At 40.5% G+C, this 25,893-nt stretch overlaps 1 protein-coding gene across 1 annotated transcript; it reads right to left on the bottom strand.

Moving 5' to 3' along the window:
- Window positions 1-976: 976 nt before the first annotated feature.
- On the bottom strand, window positions 977-25,870 carry chd5 (chromodomain helicase DNA binding protein 5). Its single transcript, XM_056734272.1, has 41 exons — window positions 25,114-25,870; window positions 24,793-24,861; window positions 19,570-19,742; window positions 16,549-16,740; window positions 16,363-16,481; window positions 15,580-15,821; window positions 15,179-15,291; window positions 14,805-14,934; window positions 14,084-14,250; window positions 13,694-13,912; window positions 12,624-12,830; window positions 12,297-12,508; window positions 12,013-12,144; window positions 11,814-11,922; window positions 11,501-11,692; window positions 11,214-11,414; window positions 10,910-11,047; window positions 10,705-10,826; window positions 10,369-10,542; window positions 10,117-10,258; window positions 9,286-9,417; window positions 8,636-8,753; window positions 8,430-8,554; window positions 7,840-8,086; window positions 7,576-7,748; window positions 6,967-7,141; window positions 6,793-6,879; window positions 6,489-6,577; window positions 6,273-6,406; window positions 6,034-6,178; window positions 5,668-5,827; window positions 5,500-5,579; window positions 5,214-5,409; window positions 5,044-5,130; window positions 4,789-4,941; window positions 4,518-4,626; window positions 4,224-4,356; window positions 3,949-4,144; window positions 3,659-3,822; window positions 3,405-3,531; window positions 977-2,915 (listed from the first exon to the last, which is right to left on the bottom strand). Exons 1-41 carry the CDS (start codon window positions 25,154-25,156, stop codon window positions 2,788-2,790), a joined length of 6,054 nt encoding a protein of 2,017 aa, XP_056590250.1. The 5' UTR covers window positions 25,157-25,870; the 3' UTR covers window positions 977-2,787.
- Between the last annotated feature and the right edge of the window lie 23 nt (window positions 25,871-25,893).

Below are 25,893 nucleotides of genomic sequence, written 5' to 3'. Positions count from 1 at the left end.
CACGAAAAACCTATGTCTATCAAAAACACTCAAGTCTCATTTGAGCTCAAGTGCTCGTAAGCAAACCAAACTCCTTCAAAAATCTTTCTTCAATATAAAAGATAAATAAAATAATGTTTAGTCAAATTAAAAAACCTTTTTGGCACCGGACATGGTGGTTTTTAGCCTCAACGCCACCTGCAGTCACGTCCTCATTTCACATATAAACCGCCATTGACAACTACCTGATCTGTACTAGCATTCACATAAAGAAGCCATGTTGGCCAGTTTTAGTAAATTAGGCCAAAATCCACAAGAATATAATACCTTCAATGCCTGTAAATGGCTATATTACTTATATTGCTGCACAAATAAACTGCTGCTCAAAACATAGGAAAAATGTAATGTGTAATTGCATTTGTCATTACAAATGTAGTGGAGTGAAGAGTACATATACTTGTTCAAAAATGTAGTCAAGTAGAGAGTAAAAGTTGCTGATATCTTTAATACTCAGAACAACTACAAAGTAGCCAAAAAGATACTTAAGTAGAGTAACTAATTACATTTGCTCCAATACTTTAGTTACTGCAGGGTTTGTTTATAAATGTTACTAGAGCAACCAAAGCTGGAACGCCTTCTTACAACCTCATAGTAAGAGACTAGAAACACACGACACAGTCGCTGGCAGTCTTAACAAGCCGTAAGACTTGTTTCAACTTTAAAAATTTTGGGTGAACTGTTCTTTAAACAGAGTAAGCATCATTACTCCCACAAAAGTTGTTCCAAATCTGACGAAATGTCTTTGTTCTGATGATAACAGAAAGATATTTGGAAGAATGGTTGTAATCCAAATATCTTTCTCTGTGTTCATCAGAACAAAGACATTTACACAGATTCGGTGGGAGTGAGTCAATGACAGAATTCACAGTTTTGAATGAACTGTCCCTTTAAATGTTTGGCAAGCTAAGACTTATAAAAAGCAAGAAATGAAACATCATTCATTTTATTGGACAGAATTTATTAAAACACATTAAACAAATACACTAAGTACAAAGTGAAATGATGACAGTTCACTTAGATCTTTTCCATATCTTATCTCATATAGCAATACTGTTAACTGTTTCGCTGCTAGCTGTTTATAAACCAGGACAAAGATCTCTCAGGTCCATAGTAATCTGAAGTAATCTTACAAGCATACATGTTGACTGCAATAACAAAAGATGCCTTGACCAGGGTTTTCTGGTAGCTTTTGAAGCCTGCTATGTACTTGAATGAAAAGACTTTTAGTATTAGACTGAAGCGGCTTTAAATACTAAATACATTCATTTTGGCTTCAGTTTGATTGCATTTAAATGGAGCTTGATTTATCAATACTGTGAGAAAATGTACAACTGAAACGGTGTAAACTCATCACACAAGATCAAAACAAAACTGCATTTCACAACATATGCTGCTGGCACTCTCTTCATACCCTTGGGTTTAACGTCCCTTAATTCTTGAGGCTGTCTTTGTCTTTGAAGTCTTCTGAGGTTTTTCTAGCATGTGTGTGAACATTTAACTGCATTATTTTCCACATTCGTTGTCCACCCAAAAATGAAATTGATCTCGAACCCTTAAGTTAAAACTACTATGCAGAAAACAAACAGAAATACTTTATCTACATTTGAGGAATTAACATGACTAATATCACAGACTTAAATAAACTGAGTCTAAGAGTTATTATTGAAAGAGGTTATACTGCGTTTGAAATTGCCCATAAGAGATTCCGTCTCTACAGACGTGTCCAGCCTCCATGTAAAGTGCGCTGCTTAAAAACACAGTTACACAAGGCATATCATTTCAGAGTGAAACAAAAACAACGCAAACCAACACGACTGATGGCTTCAGAACAATTGTGGCATTATAATCCATTTGCTTGCCTCGGAATTTGAGCGTTTCACAAAACGTTTTGCAAAAAAGGATAAGACAACAACGACAATATGGATTATTCAGTTAACAGAGTATATTTTAAATGTATAATACCCCCACATAGCATTGTTCCATTACTGAAAAACTGAGGAACATTTGATAGTCATCGGTCACTGGCATCACCAAATTTGTGAAGATCCAGATCCATATTGACCAAATTGGTTAAGCAAATGCTGCCAGAATGTTCACAGTTATCTGCATATTAAGATGGAACAGAAGAAAGTATATTAACAATAAAAATGTACATCACTTTTATCCTTTCTTTTCTATGGTCCACAAACGCTTCTCATTAAAGAGTCCCAAAAAAACAATCCAGTATAATTAATAAAGTAAACAGAAATTGTCCAGAGCCAATAACAATCAGTCTCTGTTTTTGGATGCAATACATAGCAACAACCTGCAGGGGCAGCAACAACACAGAATCCGTGAAGGAGCAAAGCAGAGGCTGTAACTGTACCCAGAGGTGGGTGGTCTAGTCCTTGACTGATCAAGAACTAGTAAAACCTCCAGATGGCTCCACAATAGCAAAGATGAAAATGTTCTTTAACGCAAGAAAACAAGGACGTAACACAAAATATCCCACATCTCAGAGGACAGTCAAAATATTGGTGGCCTCCTTGATTCCAGTCTCTCCTTAATCGATCAAGACTGCAGAAGTTAAAAAAGACAAAGGAAAAACAAAATTGAACTCTACGAAATGAAGCTTACAGGCGCGTACAGGTGCAGATTCTTAAAGACAAAAGTGCAATTGATAAGATCTGCTGTTTAATATTGATTATCAGTTCTTCACGGTTCTGCCTGCAGGTATTTTACAGAGAGAGGGCAATATGTGTGTGTGGTTTAGTCCTCAATGCATATGACATCACTGGGTTTCACTGATTTTAGGTCAGGGGTGGGCACATCTCTCAGAACATCACTAGACCTCTTCTCCAGGTGGCTTGTTGGGACCGAGGGTCCATTGGAGGAGACTAAGAACCAGGGAGACACAAAAGCATTTTCATTATCTCAAGAAGGTCATAAAGTTAAAGTAAAAAATCTTAACTCAAAATCTGTACATTTCATTTAATTTCTGTGTTTTCTCTACTGTATATTCAGATACACTAACGGCACAAACTCTGTTATTATTTCCATGCGACTCTTATTGTGTATAAAAAGGACTAGTTCACCCAAAAATAAAGATTCTGTCAGTAGTTGCTTACCTTCATCTCATTCCAAACCCACTGAATTCCAATCTTTCTTCTGTGGAACACAAAAGGAGAAATTTTGAAGCATATTGAGGCTCTTTTTTAATACAATCAAAGGGAATTGGGACTGTGGCTAACATTCTGCCACCTTTTGTGTTCCACACAGGAAAAGCAACAGAATTTTCATTTTTATGTGAACAATCCCTTTAACTTGACCAATGAGTGTTTAATAAACCTATTCCCTTGACATTAAGGTTAATGTATGGCACTAACCACTGACGTATGGCCCCAGGGGCATCTGGCTGTAGTTCACCATCGCGGTGCCTCCAGGTCCTCGGAACCCTCCGGCAAAACTGCTATTATACATCTGAGAACATCCAAACGAGCCCTGAGGGAACGGCTGAGGGAAGATGAAGCAGAGCATTCTTAAAAGAAGGTTAATCCGCATTAGATCTATCAATTATTCATCTTTCATTGAGTTGTACAAGGTATGGAGGTGATGTAATGTGAGACGGTCCTGCTCTGACCTGCTGAGGTGGCGGCTCGTTTCCCCGGCTGGTGAGCCTGCTGAGTATACCGCGCTCGGACATCTGCAGCCGGGCGGACACAGGCGGCACCCGAGAGAGCATGGAGGGCAACCGCGTCACGTCGGCCTTCATATCGCTTAACAGCTCCTCCAGCTGGTTCAGAACTGAAACAGCAACAGTCTCAATAGCAGGTTTTGGAAAAATCTTTTTTATTTCTCATGCCAATGAAGCCAATGTGACCAACAACAAGCTAAGTATCAGTGCTGCTAATTCTATTCTTGCAATATTACCTTTGTGCAGCACGGCGTTGGCTGGCTTGTTTCCAGCTAGTGACTCTTTTGAGAGGTGTTGATGGGACTCAGCCAGACATTCTACCTCAGCGAAGCGTGTGTTGAGGGCCATGGCGGGGTGACTGGGGTCCTGAGTCATGTTCAGGTAGGCTGCACGTCGTAGCTGTTCCTCAATTACCAAAGCTTGTTCCAAGAGCTGAAATCGAGACGATTTAAGAATGTGTGAACGTAAGGTTCTTTCTCGCATTTCTTCAAATCAAACGGGTGACATGTACCTTAAATCGCCTTGCCAGAAATTTGTTCTTCATCTCCAAGTAGTTTCCTTTGTTTATTTCAGTCTTAAAAGGCTCGTTGAGGATGGCATACCGTGGGTCATTCTGAATGTCCTGCCATCGGGCATAGCCGTGTCTGATAAAACAGCTGTTAAGGATTCGCTGCTATAATAAAACAGGATTTTTGGGGGGTATATTTAATTGTTAAAGCTGAAGATGTCAACAAAAGAATAAGAATACACAATTATAGTGCAAGGGGAAATTAAGACAGTTCTTTGAAAAGAACTGGGAGGATACGTTACGATGCCAGCCAGCAGCCAGTAGTCATGGCGACGGTGCCAGATGTCATAAATTTTGCCAGACGACACAGCTGCGCGTTCCTCGTTCTGCCACAGTGTGTGTAACTCTAAACACACAAAATGTGCACATAAACACACAGGCGCACATATCCGTGCGTTCACTGCTATCTTTTGAGCAAAATCTTCTGTCTGTGGTACAAAGACTGTACAGGAACGGCTGCCAGATGAAGACAGCAAATCAAGACTACATCAATAAGAATGTAGCCCACCTGTGAATCCTCCATCTGCGATGTTGAACATGAAGCGTGTCTTGACGCTGTTTTTGTCATCTTTGTGGCTCTCGTCTGTGTCGTCCCTCACGTCTTTCTCTCCGTTCAGCTGGTTCTCAGAAGGTTCTTCGGATTTCACGTCATCTGGATTAGCTATGGAAACAGCACAATTTAACAGGAACCACAACAGAAGCGCTTTTAAATACCAATTTGACAAAAGAATCTGGAATTAAATAAATACAAAATACTGCTGACCTCTTTTTGGCTCCTTTTCTTCGGATTTTGCTGGACTGTGTTTATTTTCACCTCTCTCATGAGAAGTTTCTTTCCCTTTACCAGAGTCTAAAACACACAAAAAAATTTCTATGTTTTATTAGTTTAGAGAAAATTTCAGAATTATTGCATGCATGGTACAAAGTTCTCACCTAAAGCTGTCTGATTGGCTGACTGCTCACTAGATTTAGTGGACAGCTGTGTTTGATTGGACGATGGCTCTGAATTGACAGGTGGGGTGTCACTTTTCACACTCTCTTCCTGTCGTTTCTCCCCTACGTTGCTGCTTTTCGTCTCTTCACTCTCATTGATCTTCTCTGGCGCAGGGGAGGGTTCTGGCATAGTTGGCTGCTTGGTGAAAAAAACATATTTTAATAAAGACTGGAGAAAGGGGGGAGGAGAGGGATTTATGTATCTCATAATATATTACAGTCTGACCTCAGGGTCTGATGATTTGGCGCTCTCTGGTTCTGTAATCTCCTTGTCTTCTTGAGAACCGGATACTAACTCAGTCTTGTCTGTAATTATGGGTAATGTTAGGGAGACCAGTTAACCTATAACATGAACATCCAGAATACAGTATTTTCATGTAGTAGACACACACACCTGAGGAGACAGGAGTGCTGGGTTGAGTTGGAACCGGACTTGCCGGGACGGGTGTGTTGGGGTCCGATGAGATGCTTTCGTTGAGTTTTTTAAACTCTAATCCAACAGGAATTAAATCTGGTGTGCTGAACTTCCCATTCACATGCTCAAACTCCTGAACCTATTTCAATAGACATTATTTAGAAGAGATGGCATATCTATTAAAAAATAATCATTTTAACATTTATTTTAATATCTAAGTGGATGATAATTAAGGTGTGATAGATGAAAGTCTGTTCAAACGGTTGTACTGCTACGTACCAGAAAACCAATAAAACATTCCACAAATTTGTATTTTTTTTCTGTTCTTTTTTTGTGCCTCATTACCTTCTTGCGGACTAAAGACATGACACCGATCCGGGTGAGAACATGTTGGCGGGACAGCCCCTCTCTTGGGACCCCATCAGCGAACGTCTCAGCTCCATCTGCCCCAGGCTCACACAGGTGCCTCATGAACAGAGACACATAAGCCCTGTAAAATACATGAGAATGACCAGCCAATGAACATTTCATCACTGCTGCGTTCTATTAGTGCTCTAAAATGTGACATGTATAACACACAGTACCTGAATTCCTTCTCACTTTTCCCTCTCAGGTCACGGACGAGCCAGTGAGAGTTGAAGGCATCTTGTGGGGGCATCCCCCAGCGCATGATGGCGTTTAGGAAGGCTTTCCTTTGCCGGGCGTTAAATCCCAGCACCTGAAAAACCAAAGATAAACATTATGTGTGAGAAAGAAGAGAAGAAAATCTCTTTCAATCTCTTCTTGTAAAGGAGCTTTACTTCTATATTTCCTCCAACTCTCGCCAGCAGCGGTGGCAACGGTTTGTCTCGATCGCTCTTTAACTGTCTGCGAGAATGTCTGCGTCCTCCTGGAGAAAGACGAAAAAAAATGAAAAGATGGTGAATGTAAATGGGGGGATGAGTATTTAGACAACAAAAACTGAAATAAACTGAATCTAATTGCAGAAATGCAACATTTTCTACTTTCAGGTATGTAGTCTATCGAAAATTAGCTATTAAAAACTTATCGTATGCATAAAGTCACACGATTCCACTTAATGTGTTCAGAAGGGGTTTTGTTTACCTTCAGGACGCTCCTCAAAATCTTCATCCTCATCCTCAGACCCAACTGAATATTCAGACTGGTTGTCTGAGAGATCATCCTGCCACTCTGAGAACAGTAACACGTGCACACTCATGTCAACTTTCTTGCTGTTTTAGCTGTGTTATTGTACTGTCAGCATCCATATGTAGGTACCTTGGTCCTCCTGGGAGGCGTCATTGTAGTTGACCTGTTTGCGGATGCGTTTTCCTTTGCCCAGGTTTCTAGCCAAATCTTCCTGCTGCTGCTCGTAATGGTGCCTCAAGAGCTTCTCCCAGTAGTCTGGATCAACATTCTCTTCTTGCTTAATAATCTCTCTCTGGACCTCCTCCTGTTTGTCCACACACACAGATTAACATTTATCATTTTGAGGACTTTCCACTGAGTCTAATTACTATGGGCTGACATTTAATCCTGAACCTGGATTTAAAATAAGATCTATGTCGTATGATCTGTTATTTTAAAATCCTTTTTATTGCATACGCTTCACATCCAAAATAACAATGAAAAATATGACTGGGTGGATGTTGTTCCAAATCACATTTGTGTTAAATAACTTTTAAATGTCCTTTGCTAAACCAAAGAACAAAATAATAAATGAGCTAACAATAAAGAAACCTTTGTATAAAAGTTACAATGAACTTTTAAACACAGAGGAGTGAAATAAATGTAGTGTTTCTCACTTCAAAAGAACTTGCTTGTTCTCATCTCCGATCTCTTATTTAATAGAAACATGTATAAAGAACAAATCTATCGCCATCTCACCTCTTCGTCTTCCTCTCTTACTACATACTGAGCCACTTTAAAGGAGCTGAGGTACTCATTCATGTTCTGGATCTCTGTGTCTTCTGTGGCATCCTGACTGCGGTCCAGCAGTTTAGAGATGGCATCATTATCATAGTGGATCACACTGCCCTCCTCTCCGTCTTTATTATCTCCTTCAGGAGAGACACATCATGTGAGGACAGACGTATTAGTAGAAACACTATATGTATAACAGGATGCTTAAGACATGAATTACTTTCTCACCCATAGTCCTTGCAGCCTCAACATCATCTTTAAAAAGCTCCTCTGTTCCAAACTTCAGGATATCATCCAGTTCCTGTTTGGACATAGAGCCCGTTTTGGAGCCCAGGCCTGGTCGCACCACAAGGTGTGTCAGCATCATTTTTCGCTTGGCCACCTGGGTGATACGCTCCTCTACGGATGCCCGTGTTACGAAACGATAGATCATTACTTTCTTATTTTGCCCGATACGGTGTGCCCTGCTGAATGCCTGCAGGAAAACAGAATAACAGATATACAGTTAGAAATATATGACCTGAATAATTGAGCAATAATTGGATTTTTCTTAAAACTGTGAATGCATATTTATATTAAAAAAATCTTCAGTGACAATGATGTGTCCTTGGTATCCAGATACACTAACCTTTTACTATTAGGGGTAACATGATTTAATGATTAAAATACCTGTGGAATATAATTTGTTTAGAGCACAAATTTTTTCTCTTTGTTTTATATTATGACTGTTTTTTATAAAAAAGAAAAATGAACAAAAACATCCCTTGGAACATAAAAAGCCATGATTTTCCCTGTTTCCATGTGCACATTTGTATTACCTGAATATCATTGTGTGGGTTCCAGTCAGAATCATATATGACCACTGTGTCTGCGGTTGCCAGATTGATACCCAATCCACCAGCACGTGTAGAAAGTAAAAAACAGAACTGCTGCGCCCCGGGTGCTACACGCAGAGTGACAGTTAGTTAGCTTGATTGTCTCAGTGTTGCTCAACACACGCAAACATCCCTGCTGGCGTTCTTACCATTAAAACGATCAATGGCCTCTTGACGCAATCCCCCAGTGATGCCCCCGTCAATACGCTCGTATTTATACCCCTCAAACTCCAGGAAGTCCTCAAGCAGGTCCAACATCTTTGTCATCTGAAAGATCAACAATGCTGGATGAGACACAAATAAATGACAGTGTGATGCAAATATAGCAATGGTGGCCAGCTCATTCTAAATCCCTTTTGTAGCAAGGTCAAAAATGAGCCCTCTCCTTTAATAGACAGAAAAGAGCATGTCATATACTCAGACATGGAAATGTATGTTTATTGTCAAGCATTTGAGAAAAGAAACGTTTGGCACAATGAAAAGTATCATCAAGACTAAGCTCTCTTTACCTGCGGCATTCATCAAACTAATGGATGCGGTGATTCCACAGGCAATTTAAAAGGGACGGGAAGAGCGTCTAAGGACTAAACAATGAAGCGGGGATAAATATAGGCCACGCCTTTTCATTTGTCAACTCCATTTAAAAGATGAATGAGCTCTGCTCTTATTTTCTATTCACAGTTTACCATCTAATTAATCTTTCGCTGAAATAGAGGCGAGACTCGTGCATATTTATGGTTGTATTGTTATTCACAGAGCGTTCGGAGTGTTAAGTGAGGTAATAAAAAATACACAACACCTGAGAGAAGATAAGAACTCGGTGGCCTTCATCCTTGAGATTTTTGAGCATCTTTTGAAGCAGAGTGAGTTTGCCTGAGGATTTCACCAGGTGGTTACCATCATACGAACCGTTTGGTAAGACAGGAGCTTCCTGCATACACAAGAAATAGATTACTGTATAAGACTTTTGGCTAAGCCTTAAACATTATCACTTAAAGGTCCAGTGTATAAAATGTAGCGGCACATAGCGGTGTGGTTGCGGATTACAACCAATGGTTCAGTCCGCCGCTCCTCCCTCCCTTAAAAAGCACTACAGTGGCTAACATCACGTTCACGTTTTCGCTTCTTTGCCAAAGGAGATAACATATTTACGAAATGCGCTCTGTAGAGCTGTTTGTCTGTGTAGTGCTACTGTAGAAACAACATGGCGAATTCCATGCAAGGGGACCCACAATGTTTGTAGGTAGAAATAGCACATTCTAAGGTAATAAAACATTAAGCTTCATTGTGTATGGTCTTATATATGTAAGAAAACATTTTTATGTGTATTAAACTGCATTTCTGTCAATAGATCCTCCAAAAAATAACACATTGGACCTTTAATAGAGTATTAGTATCAGAATTATAGTCCTCTTGTATCCTTGAACATGAGAATGTAAGATAAGGAGAGTATTATGCACTACGTTAGTTGCAGACACTAAGAAACAATACACTCTTGAACAAAAGATTGTGTCTTTAAATAGCTCTTATACAGCAGAAAATGTATTGCCATTACGCATGCTAAAAATAAATCACAGACTCTCTACAGAAGGTACAATATGCCTCCATTTGTTGTTCTCCCCCTTCTCACCACTGCAGCCACTGGAAACAGGTAGGGGTGGTTGCAACATTTCTTCAAGTCCATCATGATGTTCAAAAGCGACACTTGATTGCCACCTCCCTTGGAATTTAACGCTTCAAAGTTCCGTGTTAAAATGAACTTGTAGTATTTCCTGGAAAAAAAGAGCACCAGAACGTGATGTGAAATTATAACAAACATATTTAGAAATTCTAAACTGATGTTTTTCATTTGAGGATCATAGAGAAAATAAACTAGACTGACTTCTGCATCGGGCTTAGCTCTACTCGCACTATGAGCTCGGTTTTCGATGGCATGTTCTTGAACACGTCTGCCTTCAGCCTCCTGAGCATGTGTGGTCCCAGTAAGTCATGTAGTTTTTTAATCTGGTCCTCTTTTGAGATATCCGCAAACTCTTCCAGAAAACCTTCCAGGTTACTGCACAAAAAATCATTTGGATTTTGGAATGAGGAAATCACTTTCATCCAATCCTATGGAAAACGTGTTCAAATATAAGCCCTGCAATGGCTCTGCGGGAGATCATTATTTTACTAGGGGATCTTTGAATCACCAGGTGAATCATGCCGAATGCAATCTTACTTGAAGCGCTCAGGTGTGAGAAAGTTGAGCAGGTGAAAAAGCTCTTCTAGATTGTTCTGCAAAGGGGTTCCAGTCAGGAGCAGCTTATAGTAGATTTTGTAGCCATTCAGAATCCTGAAAAACTAAGTGTTGAGGTTTCGTTTATTAGGATTAGAATTTCTAAAAAATTCAAATATTGCAGTATAAAATTGTAACAAAATTGTACCTTTGATTGGTTATTCTTCAGCCTGTGGGCCTCGTCTACAACCAGACAGGCCCAGGTAATAGAGCCAAGAACAGCCTGATCAATGGTGATCAATTCATATGATGTCAGCAGCACATGAAACTTTATTGGAGTGTCCTTCTGTGACAAAAAAACAAAAACAGAAGATGTTAGTTTTATTTATTGTATTTTGATTAACATTTTGCAGAAAAATAAAATGTGGTGTTGCTTTTATTTTAAACCATGGTTTATAGAGCATTTACCGTTTAAAATTAAACGCAACATCAGTTTGACAGAATTCTCTAACCTTCATGCGGAAAACCTTGCGTCCTGTTTTGACTGCACTGTCCTCGAAGGTAAATTCATTCTCACGTATGACGGCCCTGCTCTCTTTGTCCCCAGTGTAAGTCACCACATAGAATTCCGGAGCCCACATCTCAAACTCTCTTTCCCAGTTAATGATGGTGGACAGTGGTGCGCTGACCAGAAAGGGCCCTTTGGAGTGACCCTAAAACAAATCAACCGACTCTTGTTACACACTGCTCTCTTACTCTATTAAACACATTAGAGAAAAAGTTCAACTAGTGTTCAAACCTCTTTGTAGAGGGAGTACAGGAACACTATAGTCTGCACAGTCTTGCCAAGCCCCATTTCATCGGCCAAGATCGTATCAGTTCCTTGAGCCCATGAGAAGCGCAACCAGTTCAGGCCTTCTAGCTGGTACGGGTGCAAAGTGCCCCCTGTGTCATCGATATACCAGGTTTGCTGTTCCAATTTGATGGTGGGCTGTGACCAATAATGAGAAAATTAAATGTTTTCGTTCAATCTATTAAAACATTAAACTGAAATATGGCATAAATTCTAGTGATGAAGTTTTAAAGAACTAAAACAAAAAGATCACACCCACATCCACAACCGGAGTGTCTGGAGGGGGTTCTCTCCTCTTTCCTTCATCTTTTAGACGCTTTCCTTTTCTGAACAGCAGTGGGTGTTGGCTCTCACCAAGCACCTGCTCCCTGGTAAAGTCACAGTCGATTTGGAGGGAGAGCGCACGTGAGTCACAACCCACCAACTAAAATAACATCAAATTTAGTAACGCAGCTCACCTGTGGTCCCAGTAGGCCTGCTTAAAACTGTCGTATTCTGGTACATCGAAGTCATCAGTCTCCCAGGTGCACTGATCATATGGCATGTCTCTCCACTTTATCAGGTAGTGTACATCTCCGTCCTTATCAAAACTTTAACATGCACAAGACAACCTTAAACCTATTCATACTCCGTACATATTTTGGCATGAAACATTGTGTAAATTTGCATGGCAGCTGTTATTAAATTTAAAATATACAACTGAGATGACCATCACCCGTCTGCTTAAAACACAGCTGCTCACCTGTGGTTAACAATTCTGTGAATAATCATCCACTCTGGCTTGATGCCGTAACGGTAGAATCGTTCCTCCATGGCTGCATAATGAGGATCTTTGCTCCTCCTCTTTTCATTGTTAAGCTCCTCCTCCCCAGAGCCATAGTCGTATGGAGGTGGTTCGTCCATGTCGTTCTTGCGCTGATAGTTACGGTACATTACTGTGTGATATAGTTCCAACTGCATCAAAAAAAGAGGACGACTTTCTTGAAAAAGTCGCTGAAAACATTCATCCTCAAGAGCATTCAATGATTGCGGTAATGTTGGTTCTGGTGTGGTAATGTGGAAACCCCACCTGTAGTTCGTTGACCCACGAGCAGTGCCAGTAAGACAGCCCAGCCCATTTCACAAACAGCTGCCTCTCTGGACGGCCCTTCAGTGGGGGTTTGGCTAAACTATCCACCTTCTCTCCATCTTGCCCAAGAGTAACTTCGGGAGGTAGAGGAGGATCCCCCCATGCCCAGTGTAGGATCTTTTGGACTTTCCCTTTTAGTGGTGGACACTAGGGTAGAATACGAGAAAAAGTTCATTACAGGTGGCAATTACTCCCAATGACATGCACACAAGATTATCTCCATAAAAAAGGAGGTTTAAAGGGATAGTTCACCCCAAAATGAAAATACTGTCATCATTTACTCGTCCTCTTGTCATATTAAAACCTGTAAAACTGTCTTTCTTCAGCAGAACACAGAAAGAAAATATTTTGACAGGCACCCATTCACTTCTATATGGACACAAAACCAATGAAAGTCAATGGGTGCCGTCGCTGTTCGGTGACCAACTTCCTTTGTGTTGTGTGGAGGAAAGAAAGTCATAAAGGTTTGAAATGACAAGAGGGTGAGTAAATGATGACAGATTTTTTTCTTTTCGGCTGAACAATCACTTTAACAAAAATAGTAGGAATAAAAAAAAACTCAAAACGTTTGAATTACAAATAGCTTGTATATTATTGTGAATAACGACAGACCTATACAGTAGTATTTCAAGCAACTTTTAGATGATATAATAGAAATTGTGCATTTAATATTTTCACTCCTGCCTTGCTGGTTTGTTTTCGTGCCTGTATGGCCTCGAACATTTTACATTGGCAAAAGATTCAGAAATGTTGACGTAAGATATTGGAGAACAGTGTTTATTTCACTTTGATTTGTTTATTTTGTCTTACTATCAAAATACTGGCAAACAACGCAAATATGTAATCAACAGCAGTTCACATCTGGATAAGATTCACATAAACGATGAAATGTAGTGCGGTTCATATGAACCCCTACTAAAAGTGTAATTCTCTGTGACACCCAATTAAATTAACCAAACCTTATTGTCAATTAAACCCAGTGTGGATTAAGTTGTGCTGGAGTCTCTTACCATGCACCGTGGACAAAGCCACTCTCCATTGGGGATCTCCGGCAGTGGTGGGTTGAGGCAGTGGATGTGATACGAGGAAGGGCAGGTGTCACAGCACAACAGCTCTCCCCCGTCCTTACAAACTCTGCAGAACTCCATATGGTCATCTTCCTCCTCACCTGCAGCCTCATCTTCCTCCTCCTCATCATCTTTGGCTTCCCACTGGATGCCTTCTTTTTCCTAAGAGATGAGGTACTTGGTATTATAATAGTCCTAGAAAAACTGTGGTTTGTCGTCAAATTGAACTGCCATTGTGAAGAGCTGAGATTTTGGAGAAAAACATCAGAGATACTACAATCCGTATGTCTGTTGCTTTGCAAGTGTGTGTGATGCAGGATGGGATTTCCTCACACAATGGGGGCAGCTCCATTTTCCCTCAGGGGCTTTTTCCAGTTCTGGATCCAGACACACCAGGTGATATGCTCTGGGACAGGTGTCACATAGAATGATCTCTCCTCCTTGTTGACAAACTTCACAGTAGTCTTGATGGTCTGTCTCGTAACCGTCTCCATCCTCTCCTGCATTACCAATACATATAGAAAAAAAGTACATTGTGCGTCAGTGGAAATTCCAATAAACAGCACACATATGCATATGCATACAACAATGCTGGTCATGTGATTTTGGTCATTGATTGATTTTATTAAGACAAAAACAAAAATGAAATGCAAATGTAAAAAGATGGTAGTTCTCAAACTGGGGGCTGCTGAGATGGATCTAACGATGGCCACAGATTTTGTGGCATTTTATAAAATATAGAAATTGATCACATACTTTATGCAATCAAAAGTTTGAGAACCACTAGTAAAGGCAACTCATTATTTTCACATCTTAAATTTTTCATAACCTATACCTTTCCTTTCATAAGAATGTGATGAGTTCCTTTTAGAATGTTCTGTGGTAAGTTTGGATGAAAAATCTAACCACAAAAAACTGGAAGATATACAGATATATTATTTTTGGAAGTTGAAGGCATAATAAAATTAGCGAATTTGCCATCAGACTTGATTGTAGTTTCTCTAAGTAAACCAAATAAACAATATGATGAAAAAATACTTAGATATGAACATACTTTTTCTTTTTTTCCGTCCACGCCGGTTTGTTTTCTTTTTCGGTGGTGCTGACGTGTCTGAGCGTACAGAGGCACTGTGAATGCTGATGTCATCGAAGTCAGAAAAGTCATCCAGGAAGTCCTCCTCACTCTGAAAACAATCAAAGCAATACATTCACATGGTTATAACATGGGAACATAAAAACCTAATAAAACTAAGTGAAACCGAAATGAAACACTAGAAGAGTATTTGTAAATAACAATCCATAAATTGTTCTGGTTAGTAGACCCAATTGGTAAAGTAAAACATTTTTCAACATCAAAAGCTAATAGCAATCTTTTCCATGTGACGCCGGTTAGGCTCTAGAAAGATTTCAGTGAAAACGCATTCTCACCGAAGAGCCTTTTTTCCTTTTTCCACCCTGGCCTGCTTTCGATTTGGACTTCTTCGGTTTCCCTTTCTTTTTTGTTTCTTTCCCTGGCTTGCTTTTTTTCTTAGCACCAGGCCCTGCAATGCAGTCCAGATGAGATAAACAAACACATATTTGTGAGCCATGAGAACAGTACCCTAAACTTAGACGTACATACTGCAATATAAAACATTTTTCTTTCTACATTTTTTATAAAGATGAGTATATGAACATTTAAGACCAAATTTGCAACTGGGAGTTGCAAAATCTCAGACACACAAGCAAAATCTGAACAAAGGCTTGGCCATGAGCCAACTGATTATCATGTTGCATGTGTAACCAATGTAAATCTCCTATAAAACATCCTAAACAAAGGAAATAAGTACCCTTTCCCTCTTTGGTTTTGGCTTTTTTGATTGGTCCAGATGGTGAGATCTGTTGGATACTTCTAATACAGATGGGCGGGGCCACATTGACCGTTTCCACAGCAGCCGCCACAGCCGCGGCCACAGCAGTTGCAGAGGTGCCTTTGAAAGGGTTGTTTGCGCTGAACTCTCTCCATTTTGCTCCAAGCACCGTCATCATTTTCGACATGGGGATCTTGGGGTTCTTCTTGGCAATAAGGGGCCTGACCACCAACGGCAAAGAGAAAATTGCTCTTGAGAAACACTAAAGGGTTGAAATTTTGGATGTGTGAATAAAGCACAAAGCTACAATAATCTTTGCGTTTCAATGATTTTGCCATGCCAGAGGATGTTCTTGGGCACAACACAAAGAATTGCAAGAGCAACAGCACTTTGATGAAAGCGAAAAAAATTCAATTTCTCAGCCGAATATTATAGTTCATTAGCTGTAGGATGTGAACGGTTGCCAAGCAACATGGCGCATTATTCTAGAATGAGCAGTCTATATTTTACAATGGGTTTGAACACGCCCTATCCAATTTGAAATTAGAGTCTGAATTATGCATTTTAGAACAAATCCTATGAAGATTGTCTATCAAACATGATGTGATACTAGACCCCACATTGGCTGCATGGACCTGCATAGCGTGTATAAGAAAACAATCATCTTCATGTCATTAGCATTTGCAAAATGGAGTGTTTTAAAATAAAACAAGACAACCTGACAGCAGGGCATTAGAATGTCTGTCAAAAAGGAAATCCTACCTAAGAAACTGGCTAAAGGCTTTGTAGTTAGTGATCGTTTTATAGTCGTCCTCTGAAAAAGCATACTGCACGTCTTCAAGTCCCCATTCTTGCATCAGCTGACTGGATGACTTTGGTTCCTGTAGAAAAAGCATTTCTGTAATTCTCATTTTTTAAGCAGTATCAATATTACAGCTCTGACCCCACCTTCATGCTTCCATCATCGTCATCATCGTCATCATCGTCTTCATCTTTCTTCCGCTGTTTGGTTTTCTTCTCTTTCTTCTCTTTGGGTTTCTTTTTCTTCTTCTTCAGGGTACCGTAGGTGCTGCTCTCGCTCCCGGATCTGTGACCGCGGTCTTCTCTGTCAGACATGTCGTCCAGCTCGCAAGGAAGGCCCTGTGTGAACAGTTATTTTGAAAACTTTATCATAGACAACACTGATACTGTACATTGATTAAATAGTAGTATGTTCAGATCTGCATTATTTCATCCATCTGGCTCAATATTGGTTGACTAATGAACAACTCTCTTGATCTAGAGCACAGATGTTTAAATGCCAGAAAAACATGATGAAGTACTCATAGCAGTATTAACACTGACATCCTACAATTTGGTAAAGTCCATGCATCTACAGATTTAAATAAAAAACAGATACTGGCGTGACAACTGATAAATATAAAATTGACTGCACGTTTTCAATAAAGTAAAGCCTGGAAAAAAGAAAACCAATTGAAATGATCACGCTTCTGCGGAGCACATGTATGAGTGGGTGAATATATTGTGTGTGTGTGTATGTTCAATTGGAGAACGCCTGTTGCTGTGCTGCAGCTGTACACTGGCTGGCAGACGTCTCCTCGGCACAGGCCGGCATTGCCGCAGAGCACACGGGCTCCACCAGCAGCCGTTCTGTGTTGCCATGGTAACGAAACTGTGCAGGGTTCGGGGGGGGGGTGCAGGGGAAGCTCTCTCTCTGCTGCAGCAGCCAATGGAATGGCGCCATCCAATCAGATGCGTTTGCATAACGAGCTTGTTATGCAGAGTCCCCATGGTTGCAGTGCCTGTGTTCTAGGGCCCGTCTAGACAAATCTCAATCACGTATATGGGGGAGGGAGAAAGAGAGACAGCTGAGAGAGAGAGAGAGAGAGAGAGAGGGTGAGAGAGAGAGAGAGAGAGATAGAGAGAGAGAGAGAGAGAGAGAGAGAGAAAGGGTGAGAGAGAGAGTTGGAGAGAGAGTTGGAGAGAGAGAAGCAAAGAGGGGGGGCTCATACAAGAAGAAAAAGAAGAACCACTAAAGAGCTTCACAGCTGGAACTGAAAGGTCTCCCAAAATTCAAACCACATCTATCTGTCAACGTACCTCACAAATGAAAGGTCTAAAATAAATAAATGCTACAAATATGTTTGTTAGTTGACACCATTCTGCAGCTTTCTCCAATCCAAAATGCAAGTTCACCCAAAATTCTCATGATTTACCTTGTAATTCTTATCTGTATGACTGCATTATCTTCATTGAGAACAACAGGAAATGTTAGACAGGCTGTATATTTTTCATGTGTCGAACCTCACTGATTATGCCTTTAATTTGATTGCCGCTATTAATTGAAAGCACAAGTGTGATTTGAGATTTTGGGGATCACTTTTGTGAATACATTAAGCGAGGCTACTCCCGAAAGAAAGAAAAAACACAAATGATTTAATGAATTAATATCAAAAAATTATCCAAGACATCAGTGAAATTGATTGATCAATTTTCTCTTACATCTCAGATATTTATCCTGAGAAATAAAAAGAGCAATATCACAAATGTAAGATATTTAAACAATGTCACAGACTGAGCTCAGATTAACCAACTCTGCAATCAAAAGTCAATACTTTTGAAAAATTTTATTTGAACTCAAAACATTTCTGATAAAATGCCCCCAAATCAAGATGATCAAAACCTTACAATATTAACTGCACACCTTCATTTTAATTTCTCCTCTGCAATTTTAGAAGGGACAACGGGACATCCAAGACATCTGAAGTTAATACTTAAATGAAACACTATTGAGAAATCTCCTGAGCTATGAAAGAGCAATCTCTGAGCAATAGCATTTTCTTTCGGGATTGGATTGCTTCAATCATATTCATAGTTATATTCACAGCCAAACATTTATTGTATAGCTTCTTATCAAGAACAATACACACTACTATTAGTGAAATAATATTGACAGCCATCTACATTTGACATGAGGGTGAATGGGATATGTTTTTACTATTCCTTAGAGATTCCAACCATTCCCACAACACCAGACCAGAAAAAGAACCAGAAAAAACTGTAAAGTCAACTACTGAAATGTCACTTGTTTACATGTGAAAAAGAATCAATTCTCACTCTCCTGTTCCTATCTGAAGACTTTCCACAAACAATCAGGTTTTGGTACAGGTGGTGGGCCAGCTTTGGCGAGCTGAGCCGTTAGACTTTCAGAAAGCATAAGGGCAGGCGGTGGTTTTGACCCATATTGATTTGAGCCCGTGTCTGACACGGCACTATGGGGAGAGCATGACTGACGCCAGGCAGGGTGCTTAGCTGCTGAGGGGAGACCCCTGTGCCCTCTCCACGGCACATTTACCACCGCTGAGAGGGAGAGACGGAGCCCTGATAGAGAGGCTGAATCTCAATGAGGAGGCTGGGAAAGCAACAGACAAAAAGAGAGAGAAAGAAGAAAAAAGGAAATCCTTCTCATTATCTCAATGGTGACTACAGTCAGCTGGGGGGCCTGTGACCGACTGACCTGTCAAACATTTTATCTCACTCCACAGAGCAGACGACATAGCAGGCGCAGAGGGACGCTGGACAAGAAAGCGAGGGCTGATGGGTAAACAATGTGATACAATACACTTGGGTCAGGAAGGTTGTTTTATATGGATCATTCTGTTCTTTGGAAAAGTGCTTAAGCCGTGGCATAGCCGACAACGGCGCACCTGCTCTTTCTTAGGATGTAATGTGGGCTAAGGATGGATTAGGATGCCATTTGCTGTGTGTATGATTTATTGTCAGCTTGATCCAGGTGAGAGAATGCCAGGAGCCTTGGTCCTGTGCTAATAAATATAATCGATCACAATACCCAAAGCCACAAAACAAAGGCTATAAATAACTGATTGCAGATTTAGGCTGATAAATCACAGAAATCAAATACAAGTTGACAAGTTGCACGCTTGAAACAGTCATAAGGCTGCCGCTTACCTCCTTTTTCTTCTTTTTCTTCAGTTTGGGCTTTTCTTCTTTGCCCTCTGTTATCTTGCTTGGTTTCTTTTTCTTATGCTGATTAACAGAGTCCTCGTGGAAGAACCTCTCTAGCGGTGACAGGGGGACGCTCCTTACGCTCGACCTCTCACGCTCACCTTCTTCATCCTCATCTACAGAAAAACAAATTAATTCACAGCTATTAGATTTAGTCACACACCATACTCCTATAAACATGGACGGCTGTTTGCAATGCATACGTTTCTTATTATACTTCTTGATATGTGCTTGAATTATATAGATTTAGAATTTATGCAAATCATTTAAAGGTCCAGTTTGTGAAATTTAGTGGCTCTAGCTGTGCAATTGCAACCACCGACTAACCCCTTCCTTTCCAGGCACTAGGGTGGCTGACACAAGAAAAAATGCTGTCACGTTTTTGCTTCTTTGCCGAAATAAATAGCTCTGTAGAGCAGTTTGTCCATTTAGGGCCACTGTAGAAACAACACTGTAAAAATCTGTCAATCTCTTCATCTATCTAGTTCTTCAGGGGGCTTTCATGTGTGGGTGTGGAGACTCTTATGGTCCGTGTGAGGAAAAGCAAAGACTCTTGTTGACACACTGATAAGGCGGCGAAAGGAAGTAAGGTGAGTCCTCTCCTACCTGCTGAACTGTGAATATCACACTGTAAACAAAAACCACTGTCTGAAGAAGCATATGCACTCTAACACTGCGCTGACATCAGGGAGGCATCCGGTGCATTGGAAGCTTCACGGTAAGACTCCCGCGGTCTGTCTATCTTCAGCTCAAACCGTGGCCCGTGAGACATGCAGCGTGTGCGGTGGAGTCAATCAGCTAAAGCCCTGCCCCACAGCCACCACGCCCCGTGGGAGCTGCTGGAGATGGGGTTTTCCCAGCCTCTTGGACGCTATCCTGCAAATCCACTTAACCTTCACTTAGCTCCACTGTTTGAGGACTTTAGCTCTGGTGAGAGCAGTTGCGGCACGGCTAAAAACCCCCGGCTTGCAGCCCTGATGGTCGTTTTGAGTATTTACTCTTGTAAATACGGAGCTCCCCTCTCTTTCTGTCAACCACAAGATTTTTTTTATTTTAATCTTCTGCTGCACATAAACACATCCGTCGCTTGAGAGATGATGGATATTTAGGCCAGCGCGTCTGCGGTACATCTCACGGGGAGGCTCTTTCATGTCTGCAGAATATGTCTGCTGCCTGCCAGGCGCATCAAGCTCACATTTCCTCTTCATTCATGTCTCACTTACAGTCACAGTGATGCAATACAGCACACTTAAAGCAAGAAGACCTGGCATACATTGTCAAATAGTGTTTTAGTGGGTTGGATCGCGCTCGCTTGTGTGAATACCGTCTAAAATGTGTTTAAACAAAGACATATTAAAATAAAGAAATATTAGTTAATTTATCAACATCGCGATTATTTGATTCAATTCTTCACATAGAATACAGGTACAGTCCCATAAAATACATTGAGCAAACAGTAATATGCACTTCATAGTACAGTACAGAATATGAGTATCATTTGGAAAAAAGAAAGAGAGATGGAAAGAAAAGATGTGCTCATCCATCCATTTCTGAACCCTTTCATCCTCTGCAGCATTGAATGGGTAAAGATTATCCACATAAACAGCATTTAATAACTGATATACGTGTACTGCACTGTCATTTGCATAGTCGCAATAATTCACAGAGATGCAAAACCTAATAAAATCGGCACAGATTGCTGTTCCTCATGAGGGCGGAGTCACCAAAACAGTCGCATTCTGTATCATGCTCCTGAGTAAACAGAGGCTCTGCCAGGTGTTTTAAAGCTATGCCATAGCCATTGGCTCCTGGTAGCGGGCCTTAAAATGTCACACCTGCAGCCACACGTTTCTGTGTCAGCTAAGCAAAGACATTGGGGTAGCTGTGACCTTCCAGCAAGGGCTGGGTCATTGCCGCACTCCATTAGAGGAGGGATTCATGGCCGTGCTCGCTGTTACGAATAGAGGAACGTTTACAGGAAAGCGCATTAGCTGTCTGACAGACTGCGTATGTTAATAGTGCCCCCACCATTAAAGTGATGAGGCAGCATGTTTAGAATACCCCTCTCATTGAGACCTTCAACTTTTACAGAATGTGTCTCTGCTTTTCGTATTCTGTACAGAAATATCCTTTCTTTCTTAAGTCTTAGGATGTTGTTCTGCTTGCAAACATATACCGTGGCAAAAATTGCAAGTACACAACCAGTGCAGCAAAGCAGTCTAAAATTAATGTCCTGATAACCCACAAAACAGGAACGAAGCCTCTGTTATTGAGTTTAGTCCTAATAATTCTCTCGTTCGTATATATGTAAATTCTACGCTCGAGAATAAGCAATTTTTTCGGGAGAATTCTTGGCTTGTTTTAAAATTTGACACTCGGAGTGTGATGCTGAAATTGACGACACACAAATGAGTGTGTGATGCAACAGTGATTTACACACAATTAGACACAAACTCTGGAGAAGAGGAAGGGGTGTCAGCTTTCACAGTGAGGCTTCCAAAAATAGCCCCCACCAATCGGAGTTGACTTCTCTGAGCAAGAAACGCATGATAATCTTTCGATTTCAGAGAGATGAGAGTATGTAAAACAAAACCAGGCTGAGGTGGCTAATAAAGATGTTAACACTGGTCCGTAATAAGTACCAAGGATATGTCACAGGCAATCCCTTAATTACTAAAAACAAAAACCCCTAACAGCAGGAACACAGTCTTAGGAATAGGGAGAGAAATTTAATAAAAATACATTTTCTACTACGTTGTAATTCTTTACACCATTTGTTCTAAATCTTGCTGAGATCCCAACCTTTTTTAGGAAGTGTGGGAAAATCACTTTCTTTGGAGCCTCTCTATTCTTTGTTCCTGATGCGGCACAGAAGGAATGTGGACTCAAGTTGCAACAATTTAAAACCATCTGATTTAAATGTACATATCTAAAAAGAGCCGACTGGCGTCTATTAAGTAAATCTAATGAAGGTGAATTAACATGAAAAACATGCAAATTCTAAACTTTCATGTAAATAACATTCCAAAGGTTTTCTTCTCCTTACATTTTATTAATCATCTGTTTGGCTCTTATTCCCCCTTTAAGTGCACGCACCAGTAATCTCTTCATTTTCCCTGGCTGGGGGCAGCAGTCATGTGTTCTGCAGTGTTTGGAGCACTCTGCAATAGCTCTGTTTGCAAATCTCACGTTTCTGACTTTCTGTGCCATTCTGTATTTTAATTACAACAATAATGCATTCCTTATGCATCCTATTTTAATAGTAATTAAACTTAGAATATGCTTGTGCATTATGAAATAAATTGTCAATTTGATTTCTAAAAAGAATATACTGTAGGTTATTTCCCTGGAAGCTGGAGGTAAATTGTGGAATTGCTGAATGATTTTATGAAAATTATTCAGAGGTGGTTTACAAAGAAATAATTGAATTAGTGTCTCGAAAATAACCTAAAATCCAAGAACATTTACCTATCCAGCACCAGAAAAAAAAAAACGTCAGTAACGTGGCAGACCCAAAGAAGCTTTTCCGGCCTACACAACCGATGCAGTGAAAACCAATCACAAAAACACTGATCGGCACTAAACAGCATACCCCAAAATCCACGTCATTCCACAGCTGCCTATGTTTCGCTCATTTTTTTCCATTCGCAGCACATGCGGGGGCTAACCGTGTACATGGAGTGAGCCCACTGGCTCATAAATTATTTCTCAATTATTAATTCCTGCGCATATCAGACATTTCTTCCGTCTGCAGTCTTCATCGCAGGCATGCTTCTGCCTCTTCAAAAAAGAAGGTAAATACGAGATTGGGTTTTAAATGAGATACTCTCACTCACGGCTGGTCTTGTGACTAATTCAGAACTAATTCACAGGCAGCCCAGACCCGGCTGTGGGCGAAAACTATTTGATTTTATTGAACTGCGTTCCATGCATGTATAAAAGGCAGACAGCCACAGCCGAATCATAACTACATCACACAACTGGCACTGCATTCTGCTTTCCCAACCCTATTTATTTAATGCCAAACTATACAAACACAAAATGTATGAGGTTTAGTAAGACACAAACTGATGTCTTTAATAAGCATGAAGACATTTACATATAGAGATAAAGACAGAGGTAAAACAAACAAAGGTTGGTGTTGGGCTTGACCTTGGATTCCATATGCAGAATAAAGTCCTTACGGAGTATTACATTTTCACAATAAACATAGTATCACTTTTCAAAAAAGTCTCTGCCACTGTTGCATAAAATATCACTTTTTCTACATGAATTTTTAATCTTGCATAGGCCCCCTCATTCAATCCAAAAGGAGGTCTATCAAACAAGAACTCCATGGAGACTGATAGGGCTTGGGCCCATCAAATAGACCATAGAGGCAGAGAAACATTGTAGGTGATGTTTTCCTGTCACACGTGGCTCTATCAGGCACATGCACTACTTCTTCACCAAGACACTGTGACCATAGAGACACATTGTAACCAATTGCTCTTTACTATTACCCCTAAAATCAGACGGAAATGATAAGTGAAAACAATGGTATAGAAGCACCAAATCCTGGTTGGAAGAAAAAAAGAGGAATGCATTATTTTATTGAAAATGTCATATTTTCTGATAATGATACGTGTTTGTTTCGATCACGTCTGAACAATCCATGAACCTCATACGTAGCCTATATTATATTGATACAGAATATGAGTGCTGCATATGCACGCAACAGACTTTTTTATAAAAGAGCTTTTATAAATTGGCGTGCCCACACAATGCACTATCAAAGCAGCACAGCTGAAAAGATAAAAACACGTTGCATGCAATGTCTCATTTAAATGCAAAGGAAAATGCGCACAAGAACAAACTGGGTGAGGAAAACACGATCACCTACACAGATGATTAAAGAATGGGTTTGTCGCAGACAGACTGGTCTGCTTGGCAGACAGTCGCGCTTTAGTGACTCAAATACAGTTGGACAGTGCGCCGTTATTTTTGGAAGACCAGTGTCCGGTGTGAGAACAGAACCCACGGAGATTACCGGTTACGGGCTTTAATAAATTGGACGCGCGTTTACGAACGCTAAGCGCAAGCCCCGTTTCCCGCATTCAACTAGGCGTAGCAGCGCAGTTGTGAAGGGCAGAACTCTCCCTCCCCTGTGACTCTTTACCCCCTCACCTGGCACGTCGTCTTCAAAATCCATATCGTCTTGCCCCTCTTCTTCATTGCTCAGCGATCCGGGCATCACTAGTGCATAACAAGGAAATCACATACAAGATACGGGAATAAAGTCTTGAAACTTAACCCTCTGAATCCCCGGCCGCTAGATAGAAGAGGAGACCGTCAAACTGAAGGTGAGGCGTTTTATTATTTCAATATGCTCAAAATAAAACAAAAGATGGCTGCCCTAATTTTTCCAGCAGTCCCCCAAAAATCTCTTCCCCGTTCACTCTCCAAATCCTCGAGTCTGAAAATAAGAAAGACAAAAATGGAACACACATGCCCAGATTGTGACGTGTGGTCGGTTGCCATAGCAATCCATCCCATAGTTTCCCGACACAACTAGTTAGTGGTGTTCTGCTAGTCACCGGCTTTACTAGTAGTATGCAGTGCTTGCGAGTGCTGGCGGTCACGCGCGCGCTCGTTTCTCTGTCATTGCCCTTATCCCGCTCAAGTTCGCAGAATGTCAAGTTACGTAGAGACACGCGAGAAAGTTCACTCACCATTTCTTTGTCACGACTGTCTTTTTTTTTTTCTAGCCGAGAAAAATTATTTATACAAGCCAAAAACATGTTTTTTTTTTCTAGAAATTTGGGTCATATACATTATTTCCAAGGTCACCGGTGAGTGTTTATCTTTCAGACGACTTTACGGGTTTTTCTTTGAAACACTGGACTCTTTAAACGAGTCTAGGATTAAAACTAAATGTTTTTTGTTCTAAAATATACTCCGTATCTAGCAATCATATATTATTTAAAACGGTTCTTAAATCTGTTAAAATACATCATCTCATTCTCTTGAACTTCTTCAGGACAACCTGAGAGCCGTTGTCAAGGATACTGCAGCGAGATGCTTTAAGATGTCACTTGAGAGAAGACAATTTTCTTTTAGAGTTACCACCATCAGGAGCACAAATGGACATTAAAAACCATGGGGATTACATTAAGATTTTTTCTCTCCTATAAGCAAACTATGTGAACCCTGGAACTAAACTAAAGTTGTTATGGCAATTACTGCTCATATCTGACTGATAAGAGAGTAGGACCTTACAGCACTTCT

This window comes from Triplophysa dalaica, chromosome 21, assembly GCF_015846415.1.
Source record: "Triplophysa dalaica isolate WHDGS20190420 chromosome 21, ASM1584641v1, whole genome shotgun sequence".
In the NCBI taxonomy this organism is placed as follows: domain Eukaryota; kingdom Metazoa; phylum Chordata; class Actinopteri; order Cypriniformes; family Nemacheilidae; genus Triplophysa; species Triplophysa dalaica.
The sequence above is the reverse complement of the archived record's forward strand: the minus strand, read 5'-3'. Positions and strand labels throughout refer to the sequence as shown.